The sequence below is a fragment of the Octopus bimaculoides genome, chromosome 10 (genome assembly GCF_046866305.1).
Source record: "Octopus bimaculoides isolate indiv1 chromosome 10, ASM4686630v1, whole genome shotgun sequence".
NCBI lineage: Eukaryota > Metazoa > Mollusca > Cephalopoda > Octopoda > Octopodidae > Octopus > Octopus bimaculoides.
This window is the reverse complement of record NC_142937.1, coordinates 30,136,906-30,162,310: the sequence shown is the minus strand read 5'-3', so window position 1 is coordinate 30,162,310 and position 25,405 is coordinate 30,136,906. Positions and strand designations below refer to the sequence as shown.

Sequence of the window (25,405 nt, the reverse complement as noted above, 5' to 3'; positions counted from 1 at the left end):
TTTGACTGCCCTCAGGCTCCTTTCTAACATCTTCCACAAACAAACTCTCTTGCCAGTCTTGGGGTCACCGTCTTCGTTTTCATATATCTACCATGAATCCATTTCTCACATCTTGTACACAACACCGCATTTGCCATTACCCTCCTCCCACATACACTACATGGATCCACCTTACTAACACTTCTCCTTCCACTCACTCACCATCACCATTGTCTTCCTGAGGTTTACCTTCAAACCCTTGCTTTCAAACGCCTCCTTCCATTTCCAAAACTTCTCCCTCAATCCCTCCATCGTCTCACTCATCAGAACAAGGTCATCCGCATACAGTATCTCCATTACCAATCCCTCTCTTGCACTCACTATCACCACATCAATCACTATTGCAAACAGCAATGGTAACAACAAAGATCCCTGATGCACACCAACTTTCACTGCAAACTCCTCCGAGAGCTCTGATCCAATTCTCACTCTTGTCTTTACCCCCTCATACAAACTCATCACTGCTCTTCTCACTATTACCTCTAGCGCACCTCTCTTCCTCAATGCCCACCCAATCACCTTCCTTGGAACCCTATCAAATGCCTTCTCCAGATCAACAAAGCACATGTACAACAGCTTCCCCTTATCTCAGTATTCCTCCTGCAATCTCCTTACAATGAACACTGCATCTATTGTCCCCCATTCCTGGCATAAAACCAAATTGCATTTTGTTCACATCCACCCCTTTCTGAATTTTCCTCTCCAACACCCTTTCCACTATCTTCATTTCATGCTCCAATAACTTCACTCCTCTATACACCCCACAACTCCTCCTTATTTCTCATTTGTGTAATGCCTTCCATAAATACTCCATCCTTCACTCCTTCCTCTCTTTCTCTCTCATTCTGTATGTGTGTGTTTATCATTTTTTTTACTCATTACATGCCATCAAGACTAGTATGTGCACTCATCCTGCTCCTCTTATGTTAACTCTCTCTCTCTCTGTCTCTTTTACTTTCCTTCTCTCTAAACAATGTAAAGCATTATTCTAGAAATCAATCCCCCAACATATATCAACTACTTCAATATAAATTCCTAATTTCTTTTTTTTCTCAAATTTCAGGTATAGTTGATGGAATACCCAGGTGTTTCTGTTGGTTTTCCTGCCAGTGTTGTTACAAGTACTGCCATTCCTATTGACACCTCCTTAATGGAAACCCGATATTCTGAAAACTTATATCAGCCCGAACATCACAATTCCGGAGATGTCCAGTTTTCAGAGACCCACAGCGTGCTGGCCGATGCTCATCATTTTGGAGTGTCTTCCCTCTCATTTGATCTTGTCAAAGAACTTCTTTGGATGGGAACTCAAGGGGTAAGTTAACCCTTTAGCATTTCAACTGACCATATCCAGCCCAAACATTCTCCTCACTTTATGTTAAAACTGACTGGATCCAGCCTCTCACACCTACCCTACAATGTCACTCTAAAACTAAACAATCACATCATTGAGATTTCAGAGCTGCGAGATAATGCATGATTAATTCCAAACAATGTGAATAGATAAGTATCACGTTTGACAGAGTAAATTGAATGTTAACAATAATTGCTAAGATACCAGATTTGGTGCCTGGTGCAGCCTTCTGACTCACCAGTCCTCAGTCAAACCGTCCAACCCATGCCAGCATGGAAAGCAGACATTAAATGATGATGATGATGAAAGCAAAAGCTTGTAGCTTTTTCAAGTTCTTTACACCAGAACTGACTGACTGGCTACATTTTATAGTTTGTTGTATCAGTGCTTCTAATATTTACAGGAATCTGCTCTTTCTGAATTCATCATCATCATTGTCCTTTTAGCGTCCACTTTTCCATACCTGCATGGGTCAGACAGAATTTGTAGAAGCAGATTTCCTAAGGCTGGATGCTCTTCCTGTCACTACTCCTCACCTGTGTAACAAAGTCAGTACAGCCTGTCCAATGGGCTTTCTATCAAACTGAATTTCCTTCACAAAGCTTTTGGGATCAATTCAATAATTACTAGTTGAGCACTGGTGGTTAATGTAATAGACTTAACCCCTCCCCTCAAAATTTCAGGCCTTGTGCCAATAGTAGAAAGGATTATTATTATTATTATTATTATTATTATTATTGTTATTATTATTAAAAAAGTGGTGAGATGGCAGAATCGTTAGCACACTGGATGAAATGCTTAGCAGTATTTTATCTGCCATTATGGTCTGAAACTGAAAGAAGCCCATCGTCATCATCATCGTTAAATGTCCGTTTTTCCATGCTAGCATGGACTGGACAGTTTGACTGAGGTCTGGAGAGCCAGCGGCTGCACCAGGCTCCAATCTGATCTGGCAATGTTTCTACAGCTGGATGCCCTTCCTAAATGCCAGCCACTCTGAGAGTGTAGTGGGTGCTTTTTACGTGCCACCAGCACAGGAGCCAGTCAGGCGGGCCTGGCATCCATCACATTCGGATGGTGCTTTTTACATGCCACCAGCACGAGAGCCAGTCAGAGGGTACTAGCATCAGCCACGTTCGATATATGCATGTGTGTGTCTGTGCTTGTCCCCACCTTTCCATTTCTTGACAACCGATGTTGGTCTGTTTACGTCCCCCTAACTTAGTGGTTTGCCAAAAGAGACCGATAGAATAAGTCCCAAGGTCACAGTCAAATGACTAAAACGAGTAAAAAGAGTAAATAAAATAAATGTGTTTTTCTTTGCCTCAGATTCGTTTTCCCTTTTCTTTTCTTTCTCCAGGGTCATGTCACATCTTACTATGGTGCTGGGCTAGAGAAATACACTTCATTTCAAGTTCATTCAACAGATGAAATTCGTCAGATTCTCTCTATGGACACAGGCTGTCTCTTCCTTACCCGGAATAATCTGAGATGTTCAATGAGGACAGGATTGAAGCAGTTTGACTACGTGTGTGTGGCCCCTTTTTCTTACCCCTTTTTATACCAACCCACCTGCAGCTGCCTCTGGTTCTATCATGCCAACTTCCTGTTTTAAAGTGATCTGAATCAGTGGTTCCCAAAGTGGGCGGTACTGCCCCCCTAGGAGCAGTGGAAAGATCCAGGGAGCTTGAAGAAAATGGGGTAGCCAAAAAAAGGGGCGATGGATGTAGAAACTACAAAATAATGGGTTCATTAGTTTCGGTTTGTGAAATACAGTTGTTTTGAATTTGTTTTAGTTAGTGGTCTACATTTGTGGTGGTGAATGGAGTGGGAGGGGTGCTAAGAATGTTGCCCAAGTGCCAAGGGGGCGACAGCTCGAAAAGTTTGGAAACCTCTGATCTAAATTAAAACCATCCATCAAAATTTCATGTTAATTAATGTTCTAAACACCAGTTTAATAATCCTTTCTACCAATGGCACAAGGTCTGAAATTGGTGTTGGAGGAAGGATTAGTCAAATGCATCAACCACGGTACCCAACTGGTTCTTATTTTATTGACCTCGAAAGGCTGAACGGCAAAGTTGACCTTGACAGAAGTTCAACTCAGAACGTAAAAACAGATGAAATGCTAGAAAATTACTATTCTTAAATCTCACAGCGTGAGATGTTCAGCAACAGTACTTTGGAGTAAAGATTGTTTACCAACATAACATGGCAGTCCTGGTTTAGGACGAATGTTGCTGTAATTTAGCCCTAGGAGACATACAACACAGTCTGTGTCCAGCTGGCTATGGGACATGATCTGTGTCCAGCTGGCTATGGGACATGATCTGTGTCCAGCTGGCTATGGGACATGATCTGTGTCCTTATATTTTCGAACAAGGGAATCTAGCACCCCCACTCAGCTCAAAACAATATCTGTATCACGAGTGGTACATGGTTCCTATTTAGAGATCATTATTTTTAATTAAATTTAAACATGGTTGTTTTCCTTTTTTTCTCGTGTCTTTTTATTTCTTTTTTTTCAATCCCATTTATTTTCAGTGACGAATATATGGAAGACATGCAGTGTATCTTAATGACCAGTCCACAGACAGTGCTAATGGGTGGTCACCAGACCAAAGTCATTGAGCTTGACCTCAATAAGTTACAAAAGACCAGAGAGGTGAGCAATTTATTTTCTAGTTATTGGTTCAAATATGACATGGATACTAGCCTCTCAACACACCCGAGTCAATAAAATTACTATCAATGATACGCTAATTAATCATCATCATCACTTTACATCCATGTCCCATACTGGCATGGGTTGGATGGTTCAACAAGGTCCAAAAAGCTGAAGGACTGCATTATGGTCTAGTGTCTGCTTAGACATGGTTTCTATGGCCGGATTCCCTTCCTAACACCAAAGATTTTATAGAGTGCATCGAATGCCTTTTTTCCATGGCACCAGCATTAGTGAGGTCACTATGTCACTTGCAAAACTGTGAACCCTGAGAGAGGTGGTTTTAGGTTTGGCGGGATTAAAGTATGAGAGAAGGGGTCAGAGCAGAACAGGCTTTTTGCATTAGAGGGGCCACATGGCTATTCACATTTTAGAAGAGAAGGTGGGAGTGGTTAGGGGAATGAGAAAGAGATTAAAGAGTGGTGGTGTTAATTTAGGTTGTCTAATTATTATATAATTCTCATTTTAAAGATGGCAGCAACATCGCTACATTCCTTTTTTTTATCATGCATTCCTCATTTGAGCCATTTAGTATTTAAACTGTTAATATTCAGCCAAAATATTCTGTTTTCTGTTCAAACAGACCAGATCTAGCCTCTCACACTTACCCTACAATGTTCATTCTAAAAATAAACTGTCACATCATTGAAACCTTGAAGCTACAAAATAATGCATAATTAATTCAACACATAAAAAGCACCCACTACACACTCGGAGTGGTTGGTGTTAGGGAAGGGCATCCAGCTGTAGAAACATTGCCAGATCAGATTGGAGCCTGGCTCAGCCTCCTGGCTTGCCAGTCCCCAGTCAAACCGTTCAACCCATGCCAACATAGAAAAACGGACGTTAAATGATGATGAAGATGATATAAATGCATAAGCATTACATGTGACCGATTGATCTGAATGCTAAAGGATTAAAGATAGCAGAGACCGTGTCCAGAAAATTCATAAGAAATTCCGCTGTGTAAGAAAATTTGCTTTAAATGTATTATATCAGCATTTTTTTTTTAAAAACAGAAAATAATAAAATGTTTTATGAAAGAATTCAATAGACAAGTCTTTATTCAACTTCAAACAATAAAAAAAATGTGATGAGGACATTTAAAATGAAATTTTTTATGACAAATTTCTCAACAGCAAAAATCTTTATGATGAAATTTCTTATAACCAGTGGAGACTCGGCCAAAAAAGATTTAGCTTTCTCACCACTACAAAGTGACCCATAGTTAACCCAGGTAACCTCATACCCCTCTTATTCCACTAAGTTTTGATGTTTTCTTTCTGTTATAGGTTGATGTTGTTGAACCTGGCTGTGCTATATTCAGGGCTTCAAACAAGTTCATTTGTGCTGGAGACACTAGTGGCAAGGTATGTCATTTCTGCCTCTTTTTCTGTTATACATTAGCAACGAAACTTACAAGCATTGACCCCAGTTTGTCAGAACTAAATCTCCATTGAGAAGATTTTTATTATTAATGATAATAATAATAATAATAATCCTTTCCACAAGGCCTGAAATTTGGTGGGATGGGGAATGTGTCGATTACATCGACCCCAGTGTTCAACTGGTGCTTAATTTATCGACCCCGAAAGAATGAAAGGCAAAGTTGACCTTGGTGGAACTTCAACTCAGAGCATGCAGACAGACGAAAAGCCGCTAAGCATTTCACCCAGTGTGCTAACAATTCTGCTGGTTCACCACCTTAATTAATAATAATAATAATAATTTAAAGGATGTAGACTGACAGAATCATTACCACACTGGACAAAATGCTCAGCTGCATTTCATCTGTCTTTATGTTCTGAGTTCAAATTCCCCTATGGTCAACTTCTTTCATCCTTTTGGGACCAATTTAATAAACTGTCCTCCCACAAAATTGCAGGCCTTGCACCTATAATAGAAAGGATTGTTATTATATTTATTCCTATTTAATTCTCATTAGCATCTTCTTTTAATTCTATTTTCATTTCTTGCCGAGTGTCTTCCTAACACCTAAGGCCGAGAAACGTACTGTATACATTGGTAGGCCATTAGAATAAACACACCAAGTTGTTCGTTTACAAAGTCATGTTATAGAGAAAAAGAGAAAGACAGAGAGAAAAATATAAAAAATTTAAAAAGTAAACAAAATAAAGTGGAGGAAAAAAGGAAAGAAAAGTCAGAATGACTTTTCTCATTACATGTGACCGGTTACCAGTTAATACAATCTTTTGCACTACCTGCATAGATGGTAATCCAGGATCCAGGGATCATTATCATTATTATTATTGTTGAGTGAGAGAGCAGTGCATGCCATCAAAGTTACTCTGGGGTAAAATATACGAAGCCCATTATACCCATCATGACTACCCATCTGATAAGGGTACACCAGGCACATGCATCACAACCATATCTGCGCGACATGGTGATCTCATATCAAGATACGAGACCTATTGAGTCAAGTACATCAAAATCAAATCAAATGGAAATTGTAGTTGTGACCCCCGTGCTGGTAGCACGTAAAAAGCACCATCCGAACATGGCCGATGCCAGCACCGCCTTGACTGGCTTCTGTGCCGGTGGTACGTAAAAAGTACCAATCGATCATGGTCATTGCCAGCACCCTCTGGTCCCTGTGCTGGTGGCATGTAAAAAGCACCCACTACACTATTGGGGTGGTCGGTATTAGGAAGGGCATCCCGCTGTAGAAACCTTGCCAGATCAGATTGGAGCCTGGTACAGCGTCCCGGCTTGCCAGTCCTCAGTCAAACTGTCCAACCCATGCTAGCAAGGAAAGTGGATGTTACACGAGGTTTCTTTTAAACATGGAATGGCTATGAGGTTCCCTCTGAGTTAAATAGGAATCAGAAGAGTCCATGGAGCAAAAATGGTTAAGAACCAGTGTTCTGAATGTTAGATTTACACATTCTAGGTTCAGCTGTCTGCAATTAGACTCTCCTCTACACTTGAAACTCCAAATAAAGTTGTCTTAATTCTTATCTTGAAAATTGTACAATATCTAATCACATTAGGGTATTTGATTCATCTGCATCTCTTACATTTCAGCTGACACTTTACGATCATAAAACTCTTAATGCTGAACATGTCCTTGAAGCCCATACTGGAACTTTATCAGATTTTGATATCAATGGTAACCTATTGGTTACCTGTGGTTATTCCAACAGGTAAAACTCTCTCTTTCTCTCTCTCTCTCTCTTCTTCTCAGTTCATTCATCAACTTACAGTCATTCTGACATTGCTGGTTGCTTCTCAGTTTGGGAATTGCATTGAATATTTCACCCTCTGTAAATATTCTTCCTATTTCTTCCCATTGTTTTGAATTAGTCATGCATTACCTCATAGCTTTGAAATTTCAGTGATGTAATTGTTTATTTTTAGAATGACATTGTTGGGTAGGTGTGAGAGACCAGACCCAACTTGGTTTGGAAATAAAAAGGGTAGAAAATTTGGGTCAGATATGGTCTGTTTGAATGTTAAAGGGTTAAATATAAGATATTCTGTTGCTTTTACTGCCTTCTCTAAACCACATTTATTTATGTATTTATTTTATTCTTCAGAATGGGCAACTTGGCACCTGACCGTTTTCTCATGGTGTATGATCTACGTTTCATCAGAGCCATGGCACCAATAAAAGTTCTTATAGACCCTGCGTTCCTCCGCTTTTTACCAGCCTATCCAAACAAACTGTGTGTTGTTTCACAAGTAAGTCCATCATATTTTGACATCTCACTTTAGACTGAGACAAAGGAATCTGCCAAGAACTTTTCTTGTATTCTTCAACTGGTCTCACTCATTGACATGAAATGAATTCTGGAGTGAAATCTGGTCGTTTGGAAACCTTTCGAGGATTCCAATTGACCGTATTTGACCTCAGTACTTGCTTCACTTTTGTTCTTGTTTTATCAGTTTCTATTTGTCATATGGCTAAGTTACTGTTTGAGGTAAAGAGACCATTTCACACTGATGTATACACACGCACACACACTTGCATGCACGCACTAGGCAGTGTCATACCTGAGACAAACTACAACCTGCTAACCTTTTCACTCCTGGACCACCCAACCATCTCCTGTTTCATGCCTCCCCTCTAACTGTATCATAAACCTCAGTAGTAATTTTCGATGGTCTGTTTCTTGCAGGTTGGTCATTTTCAAGTGTTGGATACTACAACAATGGCTCCTGGCTCCATGATGTTGTACCAAGTTGATACCCAAGGAGGTGTTTTAATGAGTTTTGATGTGTCTCCTACATGTCAGTCCATGGCTTTCGGAGACAGCACTGGTGAGTTGTTAGTTATTGACCTTCGTCTTTTTTTAAGCTCAAGGGATTCATACAATTAGTTTTGTGTGTGTGTATGTTTACATACATAAAAAGCACTAAGTCCACTCTGCTGAGTGTTTGGTGTCAGGAAGGGCGTCCAGCTGTAAAAATCCTGCCAAAACAGTTACAGAAGTCTGGTGCAGGCTTCTGCTTGGCCGGCTCTTGTGAAACCGTCCCACCCATGCCAGCATGGAAGGCAAACGTTAAATGATGATGATAGAAAGAAAAAACAAGCAAGCAAAACATCATCATCATCATCATTCGATGTCTGTTTTCCTTACTAGCATTGGTTGGAATGGTTTCAGAGAGGCTGGCGAGACTGGAAGGCTGCACCTGGCTCCTGTTGTCTCCTTTGGCATGGTTTCTATTACTGGATGCACTTCCTAATGCCATCGACATTACAGAGTGGACTGGGTGCTTTTCAGGTGGCACCAGCACGGATGCTTTTTAAGGGGCACCAGTGGGGTCACCAGGTAGCTTGTAAAACAAAGACCTTTCATCTGAGAGAAGGCAATGGCTGTGAGCTAGGTGAGAGTATAAATAATAATCCTTTCTACCATAGGCACAAGGCCTGAAATTTGGGGATGGGGGGACTAGTCGATTTTATCGACCCCAGTGTTTCACTGGTACTTAATTTATCGACCCCGAAAAGATGAAAGCCAGAGTCAACCTCGGTGGAATTTGAACTCAGAATGTAAACATGAACGAAATGCCACTATGCATTTTGCCCAGCGTGCTAACGTTTCCGCCACCTCGCCATCTTAAATAATAATGATAATAATAATATGATCATAGAGGACAAAAATAAACAAAGTTTAAGATCAAATATTTTGCAATTCTCTATGACAGCAGAGTCGATACCAAAGAAATGGTAAAAAAAAAAATTGAGAAATATCAGGATTTATCGCAAGAGCTGAGGAGTCTGTGGAAGATGAAGACAACAATTATTCCTGTAGGAATTGGTTCACTTGGCACAAAATGCTATCTAAAAGACTGAAAGAGATTGGAACTGAAACTAGAGTTTTCGACCTGCAGAAAAACACCATCCTATATTCTGTAAGAATCCTAAGGAAGATTCTGGAGATTTGAGATTTGGTGGCACCAAACATCAAGATAAAATACCTGCTAACTAAATTAGTATGCAGCAGCAGTAGTAGTGGTAGTAGTAGTAGTAGTAGCAGTAGTAAAAAATTTGTTAAATTTGTAAATATAACCTGTGTGTATATTTTTTTTTTATTTATTTGAAGGTTACATCCATTTGTTTTCTACGAGTGATCAAGCAGCTTTCAATGCTTACCCTGAACAACCAGAGTTTGCAGATCCCGTGAGTAACTTAATGATCCCAGAACATCTTGGGAGAGCTTTCAGCAGGGTGGTAGCGGCAGTAGTGGTGGTGGTGGTATTAATCAGAGTAGCAACAAGGGTGGGGTTAGGGTGTAATAGTAGTAGAAGTAATAACACTAGCAGTACTAATGGTGGTGGTGGTGGTGGTAGTCATGTAGCAACAGCAATAGTAATGGCATTAGTATAGTAACTGCAGTGGTGTAGGTGGTAGTAGAATAAATTTAGGGGTTTCTTTTTTTTTCTATTTTCACCAAGTTTACTCGTTTACTTGTTTCAGTCATTTGACTTTGAACATGCTGGAGCACCACCTTTAGTCAAGCAAATCAACCCCAGGACTTATTCTTTGTAAGTCTAGTACTTATTCTATCGGTCTCTTTTGCCGAACCGCTAAGTTATGGGGACGTAAACACACCGCCCAACACTCAAAAGGTGCTTTTTACGTGCCAGTTATGTGGCACCAGCATCAGCCACGACTATGATTTCACTTGGCTTGATGGGTCTTCTGAAGCACTAGTATCTTTTTTTTTTTTGGACACTAGAGAGATGAGAGACAAAGCTAACTTTTATGAGATTTGAAACCAGAATATAAATGGCAGAAGGCTGATTGTCCAACACTCTGACAACCTACCTTTTTTTGTAGTAATAATAATCCTTTTTACTATAGACAAGGCCTGGAATTTTGTGGGAGGGAGTGGGTCATGTACTTCAACTAGTACTTAAGTTATTGATCTCAAAAGGATAAAAAGCAAAGTCAACCCTGGTGGAATTTGACCCCAGAACATAAAGAAGACGAAATGCCCCTAAGAATTTTGCCCAGCATTCTAACAGCTCTGTCAGCTCACCTTAGTAATAATAATAATAATAATAATAATAATCCTTCCAACTGTAGGAAAGGCCTGAATTTTTGATGGCATGGGTAAATTGATTAAATCAACCCCAGTGCTTAACTGGTACTTATTGACCCTTAAAGGATGAAATGTAAGGTTAACTTTGGTGAAATTTGAACACAGAACATTCAGCTGCAGGAAGAGCTGCTAAGCATTTTGACTGGTGGGCTAACAATTCTGCCAGCTAATATAATAACTACTAAAACAATGTTTTAATCTTTTAAAATACTTTTACTTAGGTTGAACCTGTCACCCCTATGCACATCAATGATGAGCTTGCACCCTTGTCCATCATCCCCATGACATACCCCAGTGGAGTGACTCTGCTCTCTGATTGGCCAGCACAACTCTGTCAAAAAGTTTACAGGTTAGTACAGTCATTTCCCTCATATTGTACATTTTGTTGTTGTTTTTTTCTCTTGGGTCTTCCTTCATCTAGCAGCAGATTTATAGTCAGATGTTGTCCATCCATGCCCATACCATCTTTTTAACAAACACAGTGTATTTAGGGCCACATTATCCAATATGCCTTCTCATTTATTTAAAACAGTAGGATGTGAAATGAGAGTTAACTGTAGACATGTACTGATCACATGACCACATTGCAGCACTCTCATTGGTTCAAGCCTAAGTGTTGTAACTGATGTCATTTCTTAATCTCCAGGTCATTCATAATAAAGCAGATATATTATCAAAGACATTGAGCCTAATCTACCTTGTTTTTTATTTTGCTGTTAGATTAATGTCTTTAAAGTAAAAGATTGTAGTAAAAAGGATACTTACTCCAGGTTAGATAACTCATAGATATGGTAATACCGTGTTGTTATTAATGTCAGCTATGAATCCTCTCGGGTGGAAAGTATTTTTTGTAATCCTGTCTGAATGATGCTAAGTTGGTGAGTTAAAAATTCTTCCTTTTAACCCTTTCGTTACCAACCTGCCTGAAACCACTTCTGGCTCTGAGTACAAATGTCTTGTTGTCATATAAGTTTTGAACTAGAATCTTCCACCAAACTTTAGTCACAATTTATGTTGCTAACACTAGCTTAATGATAACTAAGTTATTTTACTAAATTCTTTGTTATATTTAAAATTAATTGAAAGAAACACAGAGCATCCCAACAGAAATATGGTAACAAAAGGGTTAAATTGCAGCACAATTGCAAAGAAAGTGCAATAAATTCTCATAAGAGAAATCTAGCAACAGAGGCTTTGTTATGTGGTATGAATATCAACCACCCAGTTTAAGGATGTCAAAATCTACACCATCTTGAGCGTGGCCGTTGCCAGTACCGCCTGACTGGCCTTCGTGCTGGTGGCACGTAAAAGCACCCACTACACTCTCGGAGTGGTTGGCGTTAGGAAGGGCATCCCGCTGTAGAAACTGCCAGATAAGATTGGAGCCTGGTGTAGCCATCTGGTTCACCAGTCCTCAGTCAAATCGTCCAACCCATGCTAGCATGGAAAGCGGATGTTAAACGATGATGATGATGATACCATCACTTAAAAAAGATTTGTGATTGTAATAGGGAAATTAATAAGGACTAATTAACATTGCAATACATGAGGAAATTGGAATTGAGATCAAACAAGAAGAGATGGAAAAGTAGAAGAGGAACAAATGCATGCTGATGTAGGTAGGATTAGGTCCGCAAATTATTGGAGGCAAAACAGCTTGAAACAACATTTTACATCAGTGGTTCTCAACCTTTTTAATATGCAGGTCAGATAAAGGGCCTGGATTTTTTTAAGGGACTGTACTACAAAAAGGAAAACACAAGTCAATTAAAGAAAAATTTATTACATAGAGGGAAGACAGTCAAGGGCCACACGTGACCCTGGGAGCTGCTGTTCAAGGCCACTGTTTTAGATGTATGTATGAATGTATCTGTGCATGGATCCATGTTTGAGCTATGTTTACATATATGAATATGTGTGGTGTTTTAGTTGGTTATTTCTACCAAGCTATATACTGTGCCTTCTTGTAATTTAGGGCCCACAAACCAGTGGAACCAGAATTGCTGCGTACCATGAAGATGAGGCACAATGTGGGGTATGCCCCCAATCCAGGCACCACCCACAGAAATCAGGTACCCTATGATCTGAAAAATGAGAGCAATAACTACAACAAATCGATCCCTGAATCTTCTAATGGCAGAGGTATAACTCTTTGTATTTGAGCAAATGTAGGAATGTGTGTGTGTGTGTATATTTGTATATTTATACGTAATTATGTGTGCATTTATGTATTTCTATAGAATAGATAACAGGTGTGTGTGTGTATGTGTTTATATATATATATATATATATATAAAAACATATGCGTGTCGGTCATAAAAAACATGTCCAAGCAGGAATTGGAGCATAATGGAGTCCTACTTATGGGATCCTATCAAACTGCTAAACCCATGTCATGTCAGGCATGGAAGACAGACATTAAATGATAATGACGTATGTATGTATATGTGGTTTTGTGTGTGTGTGTGTGTGTGTGTGTATGTGCGTGTGTACATACACTTGCATGCATTATATATTTTCACACTACTTTCTCTACAGATGATGCTTTGGTCAATATACCTAAAAGATATCGCAAAGTTGAAATAAAATACTCCAAGCTTGGCATTGACGATTTTGAATTTCGCTATTATAACAAAACCAATTTTGCTGGTTTAGAAACCCAAATTCCTAACGCTTATTGCAATGGAATGCTACAGGTCAGTCATGAAGTTCCTTATTAAATTACTCTTCTTTAATTGTTGTTACAGTGAAGGCTCAAGGCCTAGTGATTGTGTGTTCAATTCCTGGATCGGGTGGTGCATTGTGTTCTTGAGCAAAACACTTCATTCCACGTTGCTCTGCAGATGGGAGAGTGGCAGAATCGTTAGCATTTCGGCAGAAGTGTTTTACAATATATCTTCTGGCTCTCTACATTCTGAGTTCAAATCCCACCTGCCTGGAGAAGGCAATGGGAAACCACTCCAGTATTCATCTTAAGTCTAGTCAGGATAGATGAAGTGTCCAATAATCTATTTAATGACAGCTTTTCACCAGCTGTCATTAAATAGTTTAGTCTCCAGGCTAAAACGGTAATGACAAATTTCTAAGTTTGCTTGATATTTTATAAGTATGAAAGGGATTAAAATTTCAATACTCCATATCAAAGGTTCCGACAAGAATAGGCAGAAAATCAGAGCTAGAGACAAGAAGACACTTTCGACCAATCAAAAGTTTGTTTACATGATCAGTTTGATCGGTTACCTTCCTCTATCGGTTGAGTAAAGTGTCACCCAAGCTGATGCTTATTGGTAATTAAACTTATTTTGCAACACTTGTGCGTATTTATCAGCTTTGTTTTTGTTGATAAGAATTATCAACAACTTTTCCTGTGATTGTGATTTGAGAAGACATACAGATGTATGCTAAAGATCGGACATAATCTCTTGTGAACAAGAAATGTAAAATAAAGTTTATTATAAACAAGACAAACACTTTGTAATTTAATAGCTTTCAATGTGATACCTGTTAAACAGAAATTATTTTTAATTAATGAAAATTTAATAAAATCTAATCATAAGTAAGTGAAATTATGCTACATACAACTAAATTGAAAACCATTTCTCCCCTAGCCATATCGGCAATTCTGAAAACTTTTGGGTGTGAATTTTACACGAGTAGAAGCTTTTTTTAACAATTTTTATCTTGAAAATCACCTGCGTAAATTACACAGGTGTGCAAATTACATGGGTTTTTATGGTACACATGTTGAAAGCGAGGAAGTAGGTTGATCATAAAATAATTCAGATAGTTTTGGATTGATCAATTTCTGGATTAGTTTAATAAATTTTCCTTCATCAGCAAGACATACTGAGTGAAATAAATGAAATATTTATACATACCCACAGAAAGGCGCATGCAAAACTGCAGTTATGCATAATATCACAAATATATATGCATCAAATTTCATAGTCCATCTCAACATGTGTGTAATTAGTCAGAATAGTACAGAAATGTCTCAGCTGTCCCTGAATTTACCTAAATAGGTTTATTTTATATGCTGATCACTGATGAAATTTTTAATGATTTTTATCCTTTAATTGTATTTGAATATATTCCATTCACTTCGGGACAGCTTTGTCACTTTGGCATTATGTCATGCTTGAGAAGAATACCCATCAAGCTGAACAAAATCGCAGTCGTGGCATATACATATATGTGTGTGTGTGTGTGTGTGTATATGCATGTGTGTATGTGTATATATATATATATATATATATATATATATATATATATATACATATTTATACGTGTCTATGTGTGTATGTGTATACATATATGTATATATATATGTGTGTGTGTATATATATATATGTATATATGTGTGTATGTATATATATATATATAAAACTATTTTTTATTATCAGTTATCTGTAGACGAAGCTAATAACATCTTCCTCTTCAGTGTCACTGAAGTCAACCTTACTTCTGATCCTTTCGGCAGGTGTGGGGTTCAATAAAATCACCACCGGTTGAGCCCTTGGGTCAGTGTAATTGATATGTACCCCCTTCCCTCAAAATTGCCGACCTTGTGCTAAAATTTGAAGCAATTGTTGTTGTAATATTTTAACTGTGTATTATTTTGATATTGCAGGTTTTGTATTTCATTGAGCCTCTGCGATGTGCAATGAAGTCACATCTCTGTGAAAGAGAGTTTTGTTTGGCATGTGAGCTTGGCTTTCTTTTCCATATGTTAGATGAACAAAAGGGACAAACCTGCCAGGTATTATTCACTTTGGTTTCTATATTTTTTTCTACTTCTGGGAAGAGAGTGAGAGGATTGAACTACTGAACACCTGGTCATTAATTCAAACATTACTACAGAAAATGTTTTGTGACCTCCCCACCCAAATGGCAAGTCATTTAATTGCTCAACTGACAAAATGTTCCACATTTTCATTTCAGGAATTTTAGTTTTTTTTCCTCTCAATTGGAGCAAGAATGATAGCTGCTATGGTCTTTTTTTTTTTTTTGTTAGATTGTTTTAATATTCCTTTCATACGGATGTGGTACTGATGAAAGTGCAATTACTCATGAAATGTGCATATACACCCATTACTTATTTTTTATAGGTGCAGGTGTGGCTATGTGGTAAGAAGCTTGCTTCCCAACCACATGGTTCTAAGTTCAGTCCCACTGTGTGAAACTTTTGGCAAGTAATTTCTACTATAACCTATGGTCGACCAAAGCCTTGTGAATGGATTTGGTTGATAGAAACTAAAAGAAGCCTTAGAAAATTATTATTTTTAAATCTTATGTGAGATATTCAGCAACAGTACTTTGTAGTAAAGATTGTTTGCCAACATAACATGGCAGTCCTGGTTTAGGACGAATGTTGCTGTAATTTAGCCACAGGAGACATTGTCTCCAGCTGGCTATACGACATGATCTGTGTCCTTATATTTTCAAACAAAGGAATTGTATAGCCAGCTGGAGACGATGTCTCCTGGGACTAAATTACAGCAACATTAGTCCTAAACCAGGACTGCCATCTAACGTACTGGGTGCTTTTTAAGTGGCACCAGCACTGACAGGGTCACCGAACAAGTTGCAAGACGAAATTCTGGGACATGGAGAGTAGTATTAAAGATGGAGTGGATTTGTGCCAGTTGAGAGATTAGAGGTATAGAGGGACATGGGTAGGTGTCTTCTTGCTGTTGAGTGGATAGGTGAATACCCCAGTTGGAAGAGAAAGGAGAGAGTAAGATAAAGAGAGCAGATGAGAGAGAGAGAGTAGGGTAAAAAGAGCAATATGTGTGTGTGTGTGTTGCTGCTGGGAATGGCTGATTGATAAAGTTTCATGAACACTTTACTGTTATTCTATATTTCATTTGCAGGCCAATAATTTTCTCCGAGCTTTCCGTACAATTCCGGAAGCTTCAGCTCTTGAGCTTATCATTGGTGACCATGACCAGCTGCAGGGCAAAGCAAACTTCACTCGCCTCATCCAGAATTGGCAACGCTTTTTGCACCAACAAGTTCATTCTGTATGTCTATCAAACTTTTCTTTTGCACATTTCACCTCCAGCTTTCTCATTTTATTAAAACATACACATACACGCATATATGCTTAAGTTTATATAGCTGTACTTTCACATCCACATCTTATATACACAGGCATATACATATATATATGGTGGTCAATGCAGAAACTAAGGATATACAAATGGTTAGTGAGAGCTCTACAAGCCGTATACAGTCTCCTTTTTAAAGTGTCTCTCTACAGATTTTCTTTAGAAATTAGAGCCAGCACTGAAAGTTATGACATTCCTTATTACGAATATGTCTGTGGAAACAATGTGGTCAAAGATAGAAAAATAGAAAATGGGTGTATATTCATATTTCAGGAGTTATTGCTCTTTCTTCAGTCCCACATTCAACCTATTAACAGGTCATACATACTTAGCTATCCTGATTTAACTCATCATTTCTACTTATTCAAGCTCTCTCTCTTTCTCTCTCATTTAAAGAACTGATTCCATCAAATTCTCCACCAGTCCAGCCATTTTACCCTTGTTGCCTTCACAATTTACTGAAACCTCTGTAAATCTCTAAATTTCAGGAATACTGTGTTCGAGGCCCAATCTACCAGAATGCCATGCCTGAAGGTGCGATTCCTGTTGAAGGTTGCCAGCAGGAAATAGCAGATTATTACTCCATACCTGTCTACACAGAACCCTGCCCTATACAGGAGAACATTCCACAAGGTGCAAATATCCTAGATCAAAGCAGTGAAGCTATTCCAGAAAGGTAAAGGTTAAAACATTAGAATAATAATAATTGTTTGTGATTTTGGCACAAGATCATTAAATTTAGAGAGAGGAGATTAGTTGATTACATCGGCCCCCAAAAGGATGAAAGGCAAAGTGGACCTTGCAGAATTTGAACTCTGGATGTAAAGACAGGTGAAGTGTTGCTAAGCATTTTACCTTACATGCTAACCATTCTGCCAGCCAGTCAGCCGCTGCCTTAATAACAACCCACTACCCACATAAATTCTACCAAGTACAAGAACAAACCCGAGTCCTCAACTAATAAACACAGGGCTAACAATCTTGAGAGAAGGGGTCATCTGGTACCATTGACCCCAGTAGTTAACTGGTATTTTATTTTATCAATTCTGGAGCATTGAAAGGCCAAGTCAACCTTGGCAAAAATTTCACTTCACAGCAATGTGATTCCAGGTTTGATTCCATTGTATGACATCTTGAAGTGACCAATATTTTATGGGGGGCAGTCGCATTTGAAGGAAGGACGCTGCAAAATATATACCATCATCATCATTTTTCTCTGCTGTTATGGATCTGACAGAAACTTAATGAGGCTGATTTATGTCAGATGTTCTTCCTATCCGCAAGTGTCACCTGTTTCCAAACAATGGAATATTTCCCCTTATCTTTTCAATAACAAACAGATCAATAGTGAGACATGTTTTCAAGGAAGATTCATCATCATTATTGTCATTTAACGTCTGCTTTCCATGCTGTTTGGGCAGTTTGAGGGCTGGCAGGAAGGGCATCCAGTTGTAGAAAGTCAACCTCAATGCATCTATGGAAAAGTTCACATTAATATAATAATGATGATGATGATGATGAAATGATGTTGATATTTATTGTTCTTTTTTACTTAGTCCACCCAAATCTGAGCCAGAAGTTTCTATAGTAAGTCAGTTGTTTGGAATTGAGATTGAAACACTTCTACGATGTCGTTGTGGCCATGAGACTCACAGAACCTCTTATCCTACCCTCACCAACTTATCATATCCATCATCAAACACAGGTCAGTCATATTTCTTTAATCTTCTCTCATCTACAAATCTTATTTTGCTTCCTTTTCTGCTATCCTTTGTTTTTTTTTTGTTTTTTTTGTTTCCTGTTGTCCTTTTCCATCTCACTTCTGCTATTTTCTGTTTCTTCTGTGTGGCCCCTTTCATAACTTAATCTTTTAGCATTTAAACCACCCATATTAAGCCCAAACGTCATACATGTTCTATATTCAAACAGGGCAGATCTGATCTCTCACACCTACCCTACAATGTCATTCTGAAAAATAAACAATCACATCATCAAAATCTCAAAGCCATGAGATAATGCAGGATTAATTCAAAACAATCTGAATAAACAGACCTAATTAAAGTACTTGTTTATGTCCCTGTAACATTAGCAATTTGGCAAAAGAGACCAAGCGACTAAGTACCAGGTTTTAAAAGAAATAAATGTACTAGGGTCAATTTGTTCAACTAATAACATGTCAAGGTGGTGCCCCAGTATGGCCACAGTCTAATGACTGAAACAAAAGATAAAAAAGACCCCACCCTCCCACAAACCACTGATTTTCGTTTTGTTTTTTTTTACAGATGAACCTCCTCAAGTCATTTCATTCTCTAACATCTTGTTGCACAGTTTAACATCAGAGCAGGTGATGCAAGCTTGGTGCAGTGTTTGCAGTCGTTATCAAACCCATGTGAGTAGTCCGTGCACACACATGCATGCACATACACAAACGTGTACACACATACACAAAGAAGGAAAAAAAGTGGCACTCCATTGGTTATGATGACAAGTGTTCCAGTTGATCCAATCAATGGAACAGCCTGCTCGTGAAATTTTATTTCTTTATTACCCACAGGAGGGTAAACATAGAGGGGACAGACAAAGGGATTAAGTCGATTACATCAACCCCAGTGCGTAACTGGTGCTTATTTAATTGACCCCGAAAGGATAAAAGGCAAAGTCGACCTCGGCAGAGTTTGAACTCAAAACGTAAAGACAGACGAAATACCGCTAAGCATTTCACCCAGCTTGCTAATGTTTCTACCAGCTCGCCACCCTAACCTGCAAGTGGCTGCGCACCCCACAGACACGCTTACCCTTAACGTAGTTCTCGAGTAGATTCAACATGACACAGAGTGAGACAAGGCTGGCCCCTTTCAAATACGAGTACAGCTTATTGTTGCCCAGTTGAACACTCTAACCACTTAGCCGTGCACCTACACCACACACACACACACACACACACACACACACACACACATAGTGATAGTGATGCTTTCTTCTTTTTACTTTGTGATTTACAGGTCCAGAAAAAACTCATAAAATCTCTTCCAGATATTATTGCCTTAAATTGTGGCCTCGACAACCCTCGTGATATAGAATTCTGGAAGACACAGTTACAGGTGAGTTTTTCACTCTTGATATTTTTTTGTTTGTTTGTTACTTTCTTTTAATTTTGTTTATTTCGCATGAGTTGCCTCCTTCTCCCATCCCCCCCCCCCTCCGTGTAAAGTTACCTGTGCTGGTTCCACATAAAAAAAACCCATGCTGGTGCCATGTAAAAGGCATTGGCACTGGTGCCACATAAAACTACTTGTGCTGGTGGCACATCAAAAGCACCCACCACACACTGTCGAGTGGTTGGCATGAGGAAAAGCATCCAACCATGGAAACCATGCTGAAACAAACAATTGCGGCCTGGGGCAGCCCTCCAGCCTTGCCATCTCCTGTCAAACTGTTCGACATATGCCAGCATAGAAAACAGAGTTTAGATGATGATAATGGTGGTGGTGACAATATTCAGGTTTTCCTTTCGTCCTTCTGGGATCAATCACTAAAATGAAGTTCCACTCTGGGGCAGAGTTGGTTCACAGAATTGCTAGAGCCATATTGCCTTTGGTCCTCTCAATGGTACTTCTAATATCAGTACCATTGAGAAGGAAAGGGCTTCTTCATGGCCATGCACCCTGGTGAGGGGCATTCCAGGTATGGATACATGGCTGGACTTAACCTGCAGAGGTCTTTGATTTGTGCATGCACACACACACACACACACACACTCATGTGTGCAGACATAGCTATGTGGTTGAGAAGACCACTTCTACCACATGGTTCCAGATCCAGTCTCACTGCATGGCATCTTGGACGAGAGTCTTCTATTATTCTCACAGGCCAACCAAAGCCTTCAAAGTAGATTTGGTAGATGGAATCTGAAAGAAGCTCATCATAATTATATATATGTATCATCATATATATATATATATATATATATGCATGAGTGAGTGCATGTATATATATAATATGTATACACGACCATGGTTGATGCTAGTGCCGCCTGATTGGCTCCCGTGCTGGTGGCATGTAAAAAGCACCATTCAAGCGTGGTCAATGCCAGTACCACCTGGTGGCACATAAAAAGCATCCACTGCACTCTCAGAGTGGTTGGCATTAGGAAGGGCATCCAGCTGTAGTAACCTTGCCAGATCAGATTGGAGCCTGGTACAGCCTTCAGGACGACGATGATGATATATATATATTTGTATGTATGAGTGGTTGGCATTAGGAAGGGCATCCAGCTGTAGAAACTCTGCCAAATTTAGATTGGAGCCTGGTGTTGCCATCCGGTTTCACCAGTCCTCGGTCAAGTCGTCCAACCCATGCTAGCATGGAAAGCGGACGTTTAACGATGATGATGATGATGATGATGATGATGATGATGAATCAGTCAATTTTTTTCTGTACAAAATAGTATCAGCTGGTTACAAGTCCTTGCTGAACAGTTTTTTTATTTCAGAGATTTCCTTCTCCTTGACAAATTATCTTCACTACGACTGGTGAATTTTATATTTTTTTTTTTTTTTTGATTTTATTATTAATTAGAGGATTAAGAGCAATGTCTTTTTATAGCATTTACAAATTCTTGCAGATATGTGAGTGAATTGATGTAGCTAATGCTTAATCCTGAACCTCTCCAGGAAAGACCTGGAGTTGGGGGTGGAATGTGGAACCAGGCAACTTGTTAAAGTACTGTGGATCTTCACTTTACAAACAAATCAGTTTCATGAGAAATTTTTTTAACATAAAATGTCTCGGGTGATGGACGACCTTCAGAAACGAATTCATAGACCAAGGTTCTACTGGAACATAGTTGTTATTTCTGTGATGTTTGACTTTGAAAAAAATAATAAGGTTTCTTGATTTTTAATGTGGTTTTTTCCTATTCTTTTTGTTTTTCCTAAGATTATCAAAAAAGACAGCACAGAACAGAAGGAAGAAATAGCAAGTCCAAAGAAGAAACTGTGTCGTTATGGTAAACTCTGTAAACGGAAAGATTGCTTCTTTCGGCATGAACCAAACCCACAGTGAGTAAATTTTTTTCTTTTTTTTTTCTTCTACTCTAGGCACTAGGCCTGAAATTTGGGGGAAACGGGTCAGTTGATTAGATTGACCCCAGTATGCAACTGCTACTTAATCTATATGAAAGGATGAAAGGCAAAGTCGAACTCGGCAGAATATCAACTCAGAACATAAAGACAGATGAAATACCGCTAAGCATTTCGCCCGGCATCCTAACGTTTCTGCCAGCTCACCGCCTTACAGTAAGTAAATATTGAGAGGAAGAAAGATAGATACGAGGGGGGGGGGGGGGATAGGGAGAAGCACACTTATTTTGTTTCAATTGTTTTGTAAAATGCCTGGGGTACTGGTATAGGGTTTGGTGTATTTACGTCACCATGACTTAGCGATTCAGCTCAAGAAACTGATGGAATAAGTATCAGGCTTTAAAAAAAAATAGGCACTGGGATACATGTGATTGAAGGTGGTACCCCAGCATGGCCATAGTCTAAGTGACTGAAACGAATAAAAGATAATATGAAGAAACAAATGTGGTTGGGGGTGTGGATGATATTTTCTTCCCTGTAAGAAATCTTTTCTTTTAAACTTGTATTCGTCTTTGTCTTCTTCAGGAGTTATGATCAATCAAGTGATGGTGGTGATTCACTTAACGAAGAAAATACTCAGTCCAGCTATGTCCCAACAGGTTTACGGCTTTCTCTCTCAAACAACGTATTTTCAGTGAATAGATTAACAGAAGAGGTAAGTGAGGTTGTGGGGCAGGGATTTGCGGTGGGTTTTCTCTAATTAAATTATGTTAATTATTTTGTGATTCACTTCCTGTGTTGTTCCTGCTGGTGAATAACTTTTGTTCGTGTTGTTTTAGCAGAGATACTGGGTGCAGTAAAAGAATTTCTCAGATCTACCATTTTTGATAAATGTTCCAACATCAAATGCACATTGTACATTGGTCCAAACCATTTTGGGAACTAAGAGAAAATGGCAAAACCTTATCTACCTAAAGACACTGTTTCTAGCTGCCTAACTTCACTAGTGCCTCACCAGTGATCATTCTGTTGCAAATCCCTAATCAAATGTTTTTCAGTCTGGATAAACGATATCATAATCTTATCTGGGTCCATATCTCACATCTTATATTCATCTGTCCATGTCCTGTTATATAAACTCTAGAGCTATCAGAACATGTCACTTTTGGTCTAGTTTATTGTGGTGTATTTGAAGACTGTCCTCAAATTCACTGTAGAAACAGGATTTGCCTAATCTAACATATCAATTAAATTCATCAGCTGTCCAGCCATGACCAACTTATCTGTTTGTTTTCTCAGTCATAGTATATCAAGGATGACATTGTCCTTCAGTTGTGTACTTAATCAGAGTTGATCTTGATGTTAACCCACTACACTCTTGGAGTGGTTGGCATTAGGAAGGGCATCCAGCAGTAGAAACTCTGCCAAATCAGATTGGAGCCTGGTGTAGCCATCTGGTTCACCAGTCCTCAGTCAAATTGTCCAACCCATGCTAGTATGGAAAGCGGACGTTAAACGACGATGATGATGATGATGAGTTCAAATACCCTTGGGAAGACAAAACAAGGAAATGTTTTTCCTTCTTTTTAATCCTAGACATTTCTTAAAACCTATTTTTATTAAATTCAAAGCAGAGAAGACATGTCATTGTTGACAGTACAAATGGCACCAAAAAAACTTTGACAAACCTGATGGTGTGATTAACTGAATCGATTAATGAAGCAGTCAGTTAGTTAATTGGTTAACTACTTAACGTCTCGGCAAATAAAAAGTAAAAGACATGAAATAGGACCAGTGTGTGTGTTTTTGGCATAATGACCCTCCCAAAATACAACGAAATAATTTTCACTCTCTGCTGCTATGTTTCAATCAATTTCCAACTGCCCTACCACTAAGTCATAATCAAGAACTATCTTAATGTCTCACACAACAACTTCTGTTATTTCAAGTGTGAATATTTGTATATATGCGAAGGGGCCATGGCTCAGTGGTTAGGGGTGTAAGGTCATGAGTTTGATTCCTGGCAATGTGTTGTGTCCTTGAGCAAGACACTTTATTTCACATTGCCCCAGTCCATTCAGCTGGCATTGCAGGCTGGGCACTCCGTTGGAAGGAATTCCAGTTGATCTGATCAACAGAATGGACTGCTCGTGAAATTAACACATAAGGGGATGAATATACCACAGACATGCGTACCCCCTAATGTAGTTCTTAGGGAGATTCAGTGTGACACAGAATGTGACAAGGCTCATTTTTGCCAGCTGAGTGGACTGGAGCAATGTGAAATAAAGTGTCTTGCTCAAGGACACAACACACCACCAGGAATTAAACTCAAGACCTTACACCCCTAACCACTGAGCCATGACCCCTTCGCATATACACAAATATTCACAACATTTATTTACAACAGCAAAGTGCTAAAATGATAAATGAAAGCCATTAAAAGATAATTAGGATGAATGACTTGGAGGTACAATCACTGAAGAAATTTCACATATGCAGGCTGGCTTCCTTGCTTGACCACTTACCTTCAGTGTGCCCCCACCACCACCACCACCATCTCTGCTTATCTTACTCCTCCCACTAACAAACTATAGCACTTCCATCTACCATTCCTGTTGTAGTATCTGTATCAATTTCCTTCCTTTCTTTCTTTCTTTCTTTCTCTCTCTCTTTCTTTCTTTCTTTCACTGTTTCCCTGTTAATTTCAGGCAAAGACAGCAACACCAGAAGAGTTCACAAAAGATTATGAAATCTATGCCACAGTGTCGCACATCAAAGATGGTAAAACCTCAGGTAATTTAGTCAGCTGTATCAAAGTCGGCAAGAAGTACCACCAACGGAAAGAAAAAGTCACTTGTACCCAATGGTACCTCTTCAACGATTTCTCCATCACACCAATCGAAATAGTGAGTTCGGTTCTTCTTCTTATTTTTCTCTTTTATTGTAACTTTGTTGTTTCTTTTTTATTGTTATTATGACATATGCACGACCTAAACAAGATAAACACCTCACAGATACCATGGAACCCTCTTGACCAAAATACAAGTCTGATGATGGGGGATTCTAAACCCTCTGGTAAAATTCTGGTGGTAAACTCATTAAACAAAATTTTGGCTGTGGGGTCACTGCCCACTAAAAAAGTCTGGCCAGTCCCACTACATGGCGCCTTGAGCAAATGTTTTCTACTATAGCCTCAAGTAGACCAAAAGCCTTATGAATGGATTTGGTAGACGGAAACTGAAAGAAGCCTATCGTAATATTGGATGACGATGATGATGATGATATATGTGTGTGTGTGTCTTTGTCCCCAGCCACTGCTTGACATCTGGTGTTGATATATTTGTGTCCCCATAGCTTAGCAGTTCAGCAAAAGAAACTGATAGAATAAGTATTAGGCTTTAAAAGAAAATAAATGAAGTGATGGTGTTGATTCATTCAACTGAAACGTCTTGCAGGTGGTGCCCCAGCATGGCCACAGTGAAACAAGTTAAATATAAAAGTTGAAAAGCAGCTTCACCCCA

The 25,405-nt window shown here is 39.0% G+C and overlaps 1 protein-coding gene across 1 annotated transcript in view; it reads left to right on the top strand.

The window, feature by feature from the left end:
* The first annotated feature begins 1,111 nt into the window (after window positions 1-1,111).
* Window positions 1,112-25,405, top strand: part of LOC106883912 (PAN2-PAN3 deadenylation complex catalytic subunit PAN2) — a 32,630-nt gene continuing 8,336 nt past the window's right edge. Inside the window, exons 1-20 of the mRNA XM_089358483.1 lie at window positions 1,112-1,354; window positions 2,754-2,923; window positions 3,938-4,058; window positions 5,411-5,488; window positions 7,167-7,285; window positions 7,679-7,823; window positions 8,261-8,402; window positions 9,689-9,765; window positions 10,912-11,039; window positions 12,666-12,832; window positions 13,229-13,386; window positions 15,321-15,449; window positions 16,564-16,713; window positions 17,289-17,476; window positions 18,357-18,505; window positions 19,083-19,189; window positions 19,803-19,901; window positions 21,739-21,860; window positions 22,467-22,596; window positions 24,593-24,790. Of these exons, the coding sequence (XP_089214609.1) occupies window positions 1,112-1,354; window positions 2,754-2,923; window positions 3,938-4,058; window positions 5,411-5,488; window positions 7,167-7,285; window positions 7,679-7,823; window positions 8,261-8,402; window positions 9,689-9,765; window positions 10,912-11,039; window positions 12,666-12,832; window positions 13,229-13,386; window positions 15,321-15,449; window positions 16,564-16,713; window positions 17,289-17,476; window positions 18,357-18,505; window positions 19,083-19,189; window positions 19,803-19,901; window positions 21,739-21,860; window positions 22,467-22,596; window positions 24,593-24,790 (2,820 nt within the window). The remainder of the gene's footprint in view (window positions 1,355-2,753; window positions 2,924-3,937; window positions 4,059-5,410; window positions 5,489-7,166; window positions 7,286-7,678; window positions 7,824-8,260; window positions 8,403-9,688; window positions 9,766-10,911; window positions 11,040-12,665; window positions 12,833-13,228; window positions 13,387-15,320; window positions 15,450-16,563; window positions 16,714-17,288; window positions 17,477-18,356; window positions 18,506-19,082; window positions 19,190-19,802; window positions 19,902-21,738; window positions 21,861-22,466; window positions 22,597-24,592; window positions 24,791-25,405) is intronic.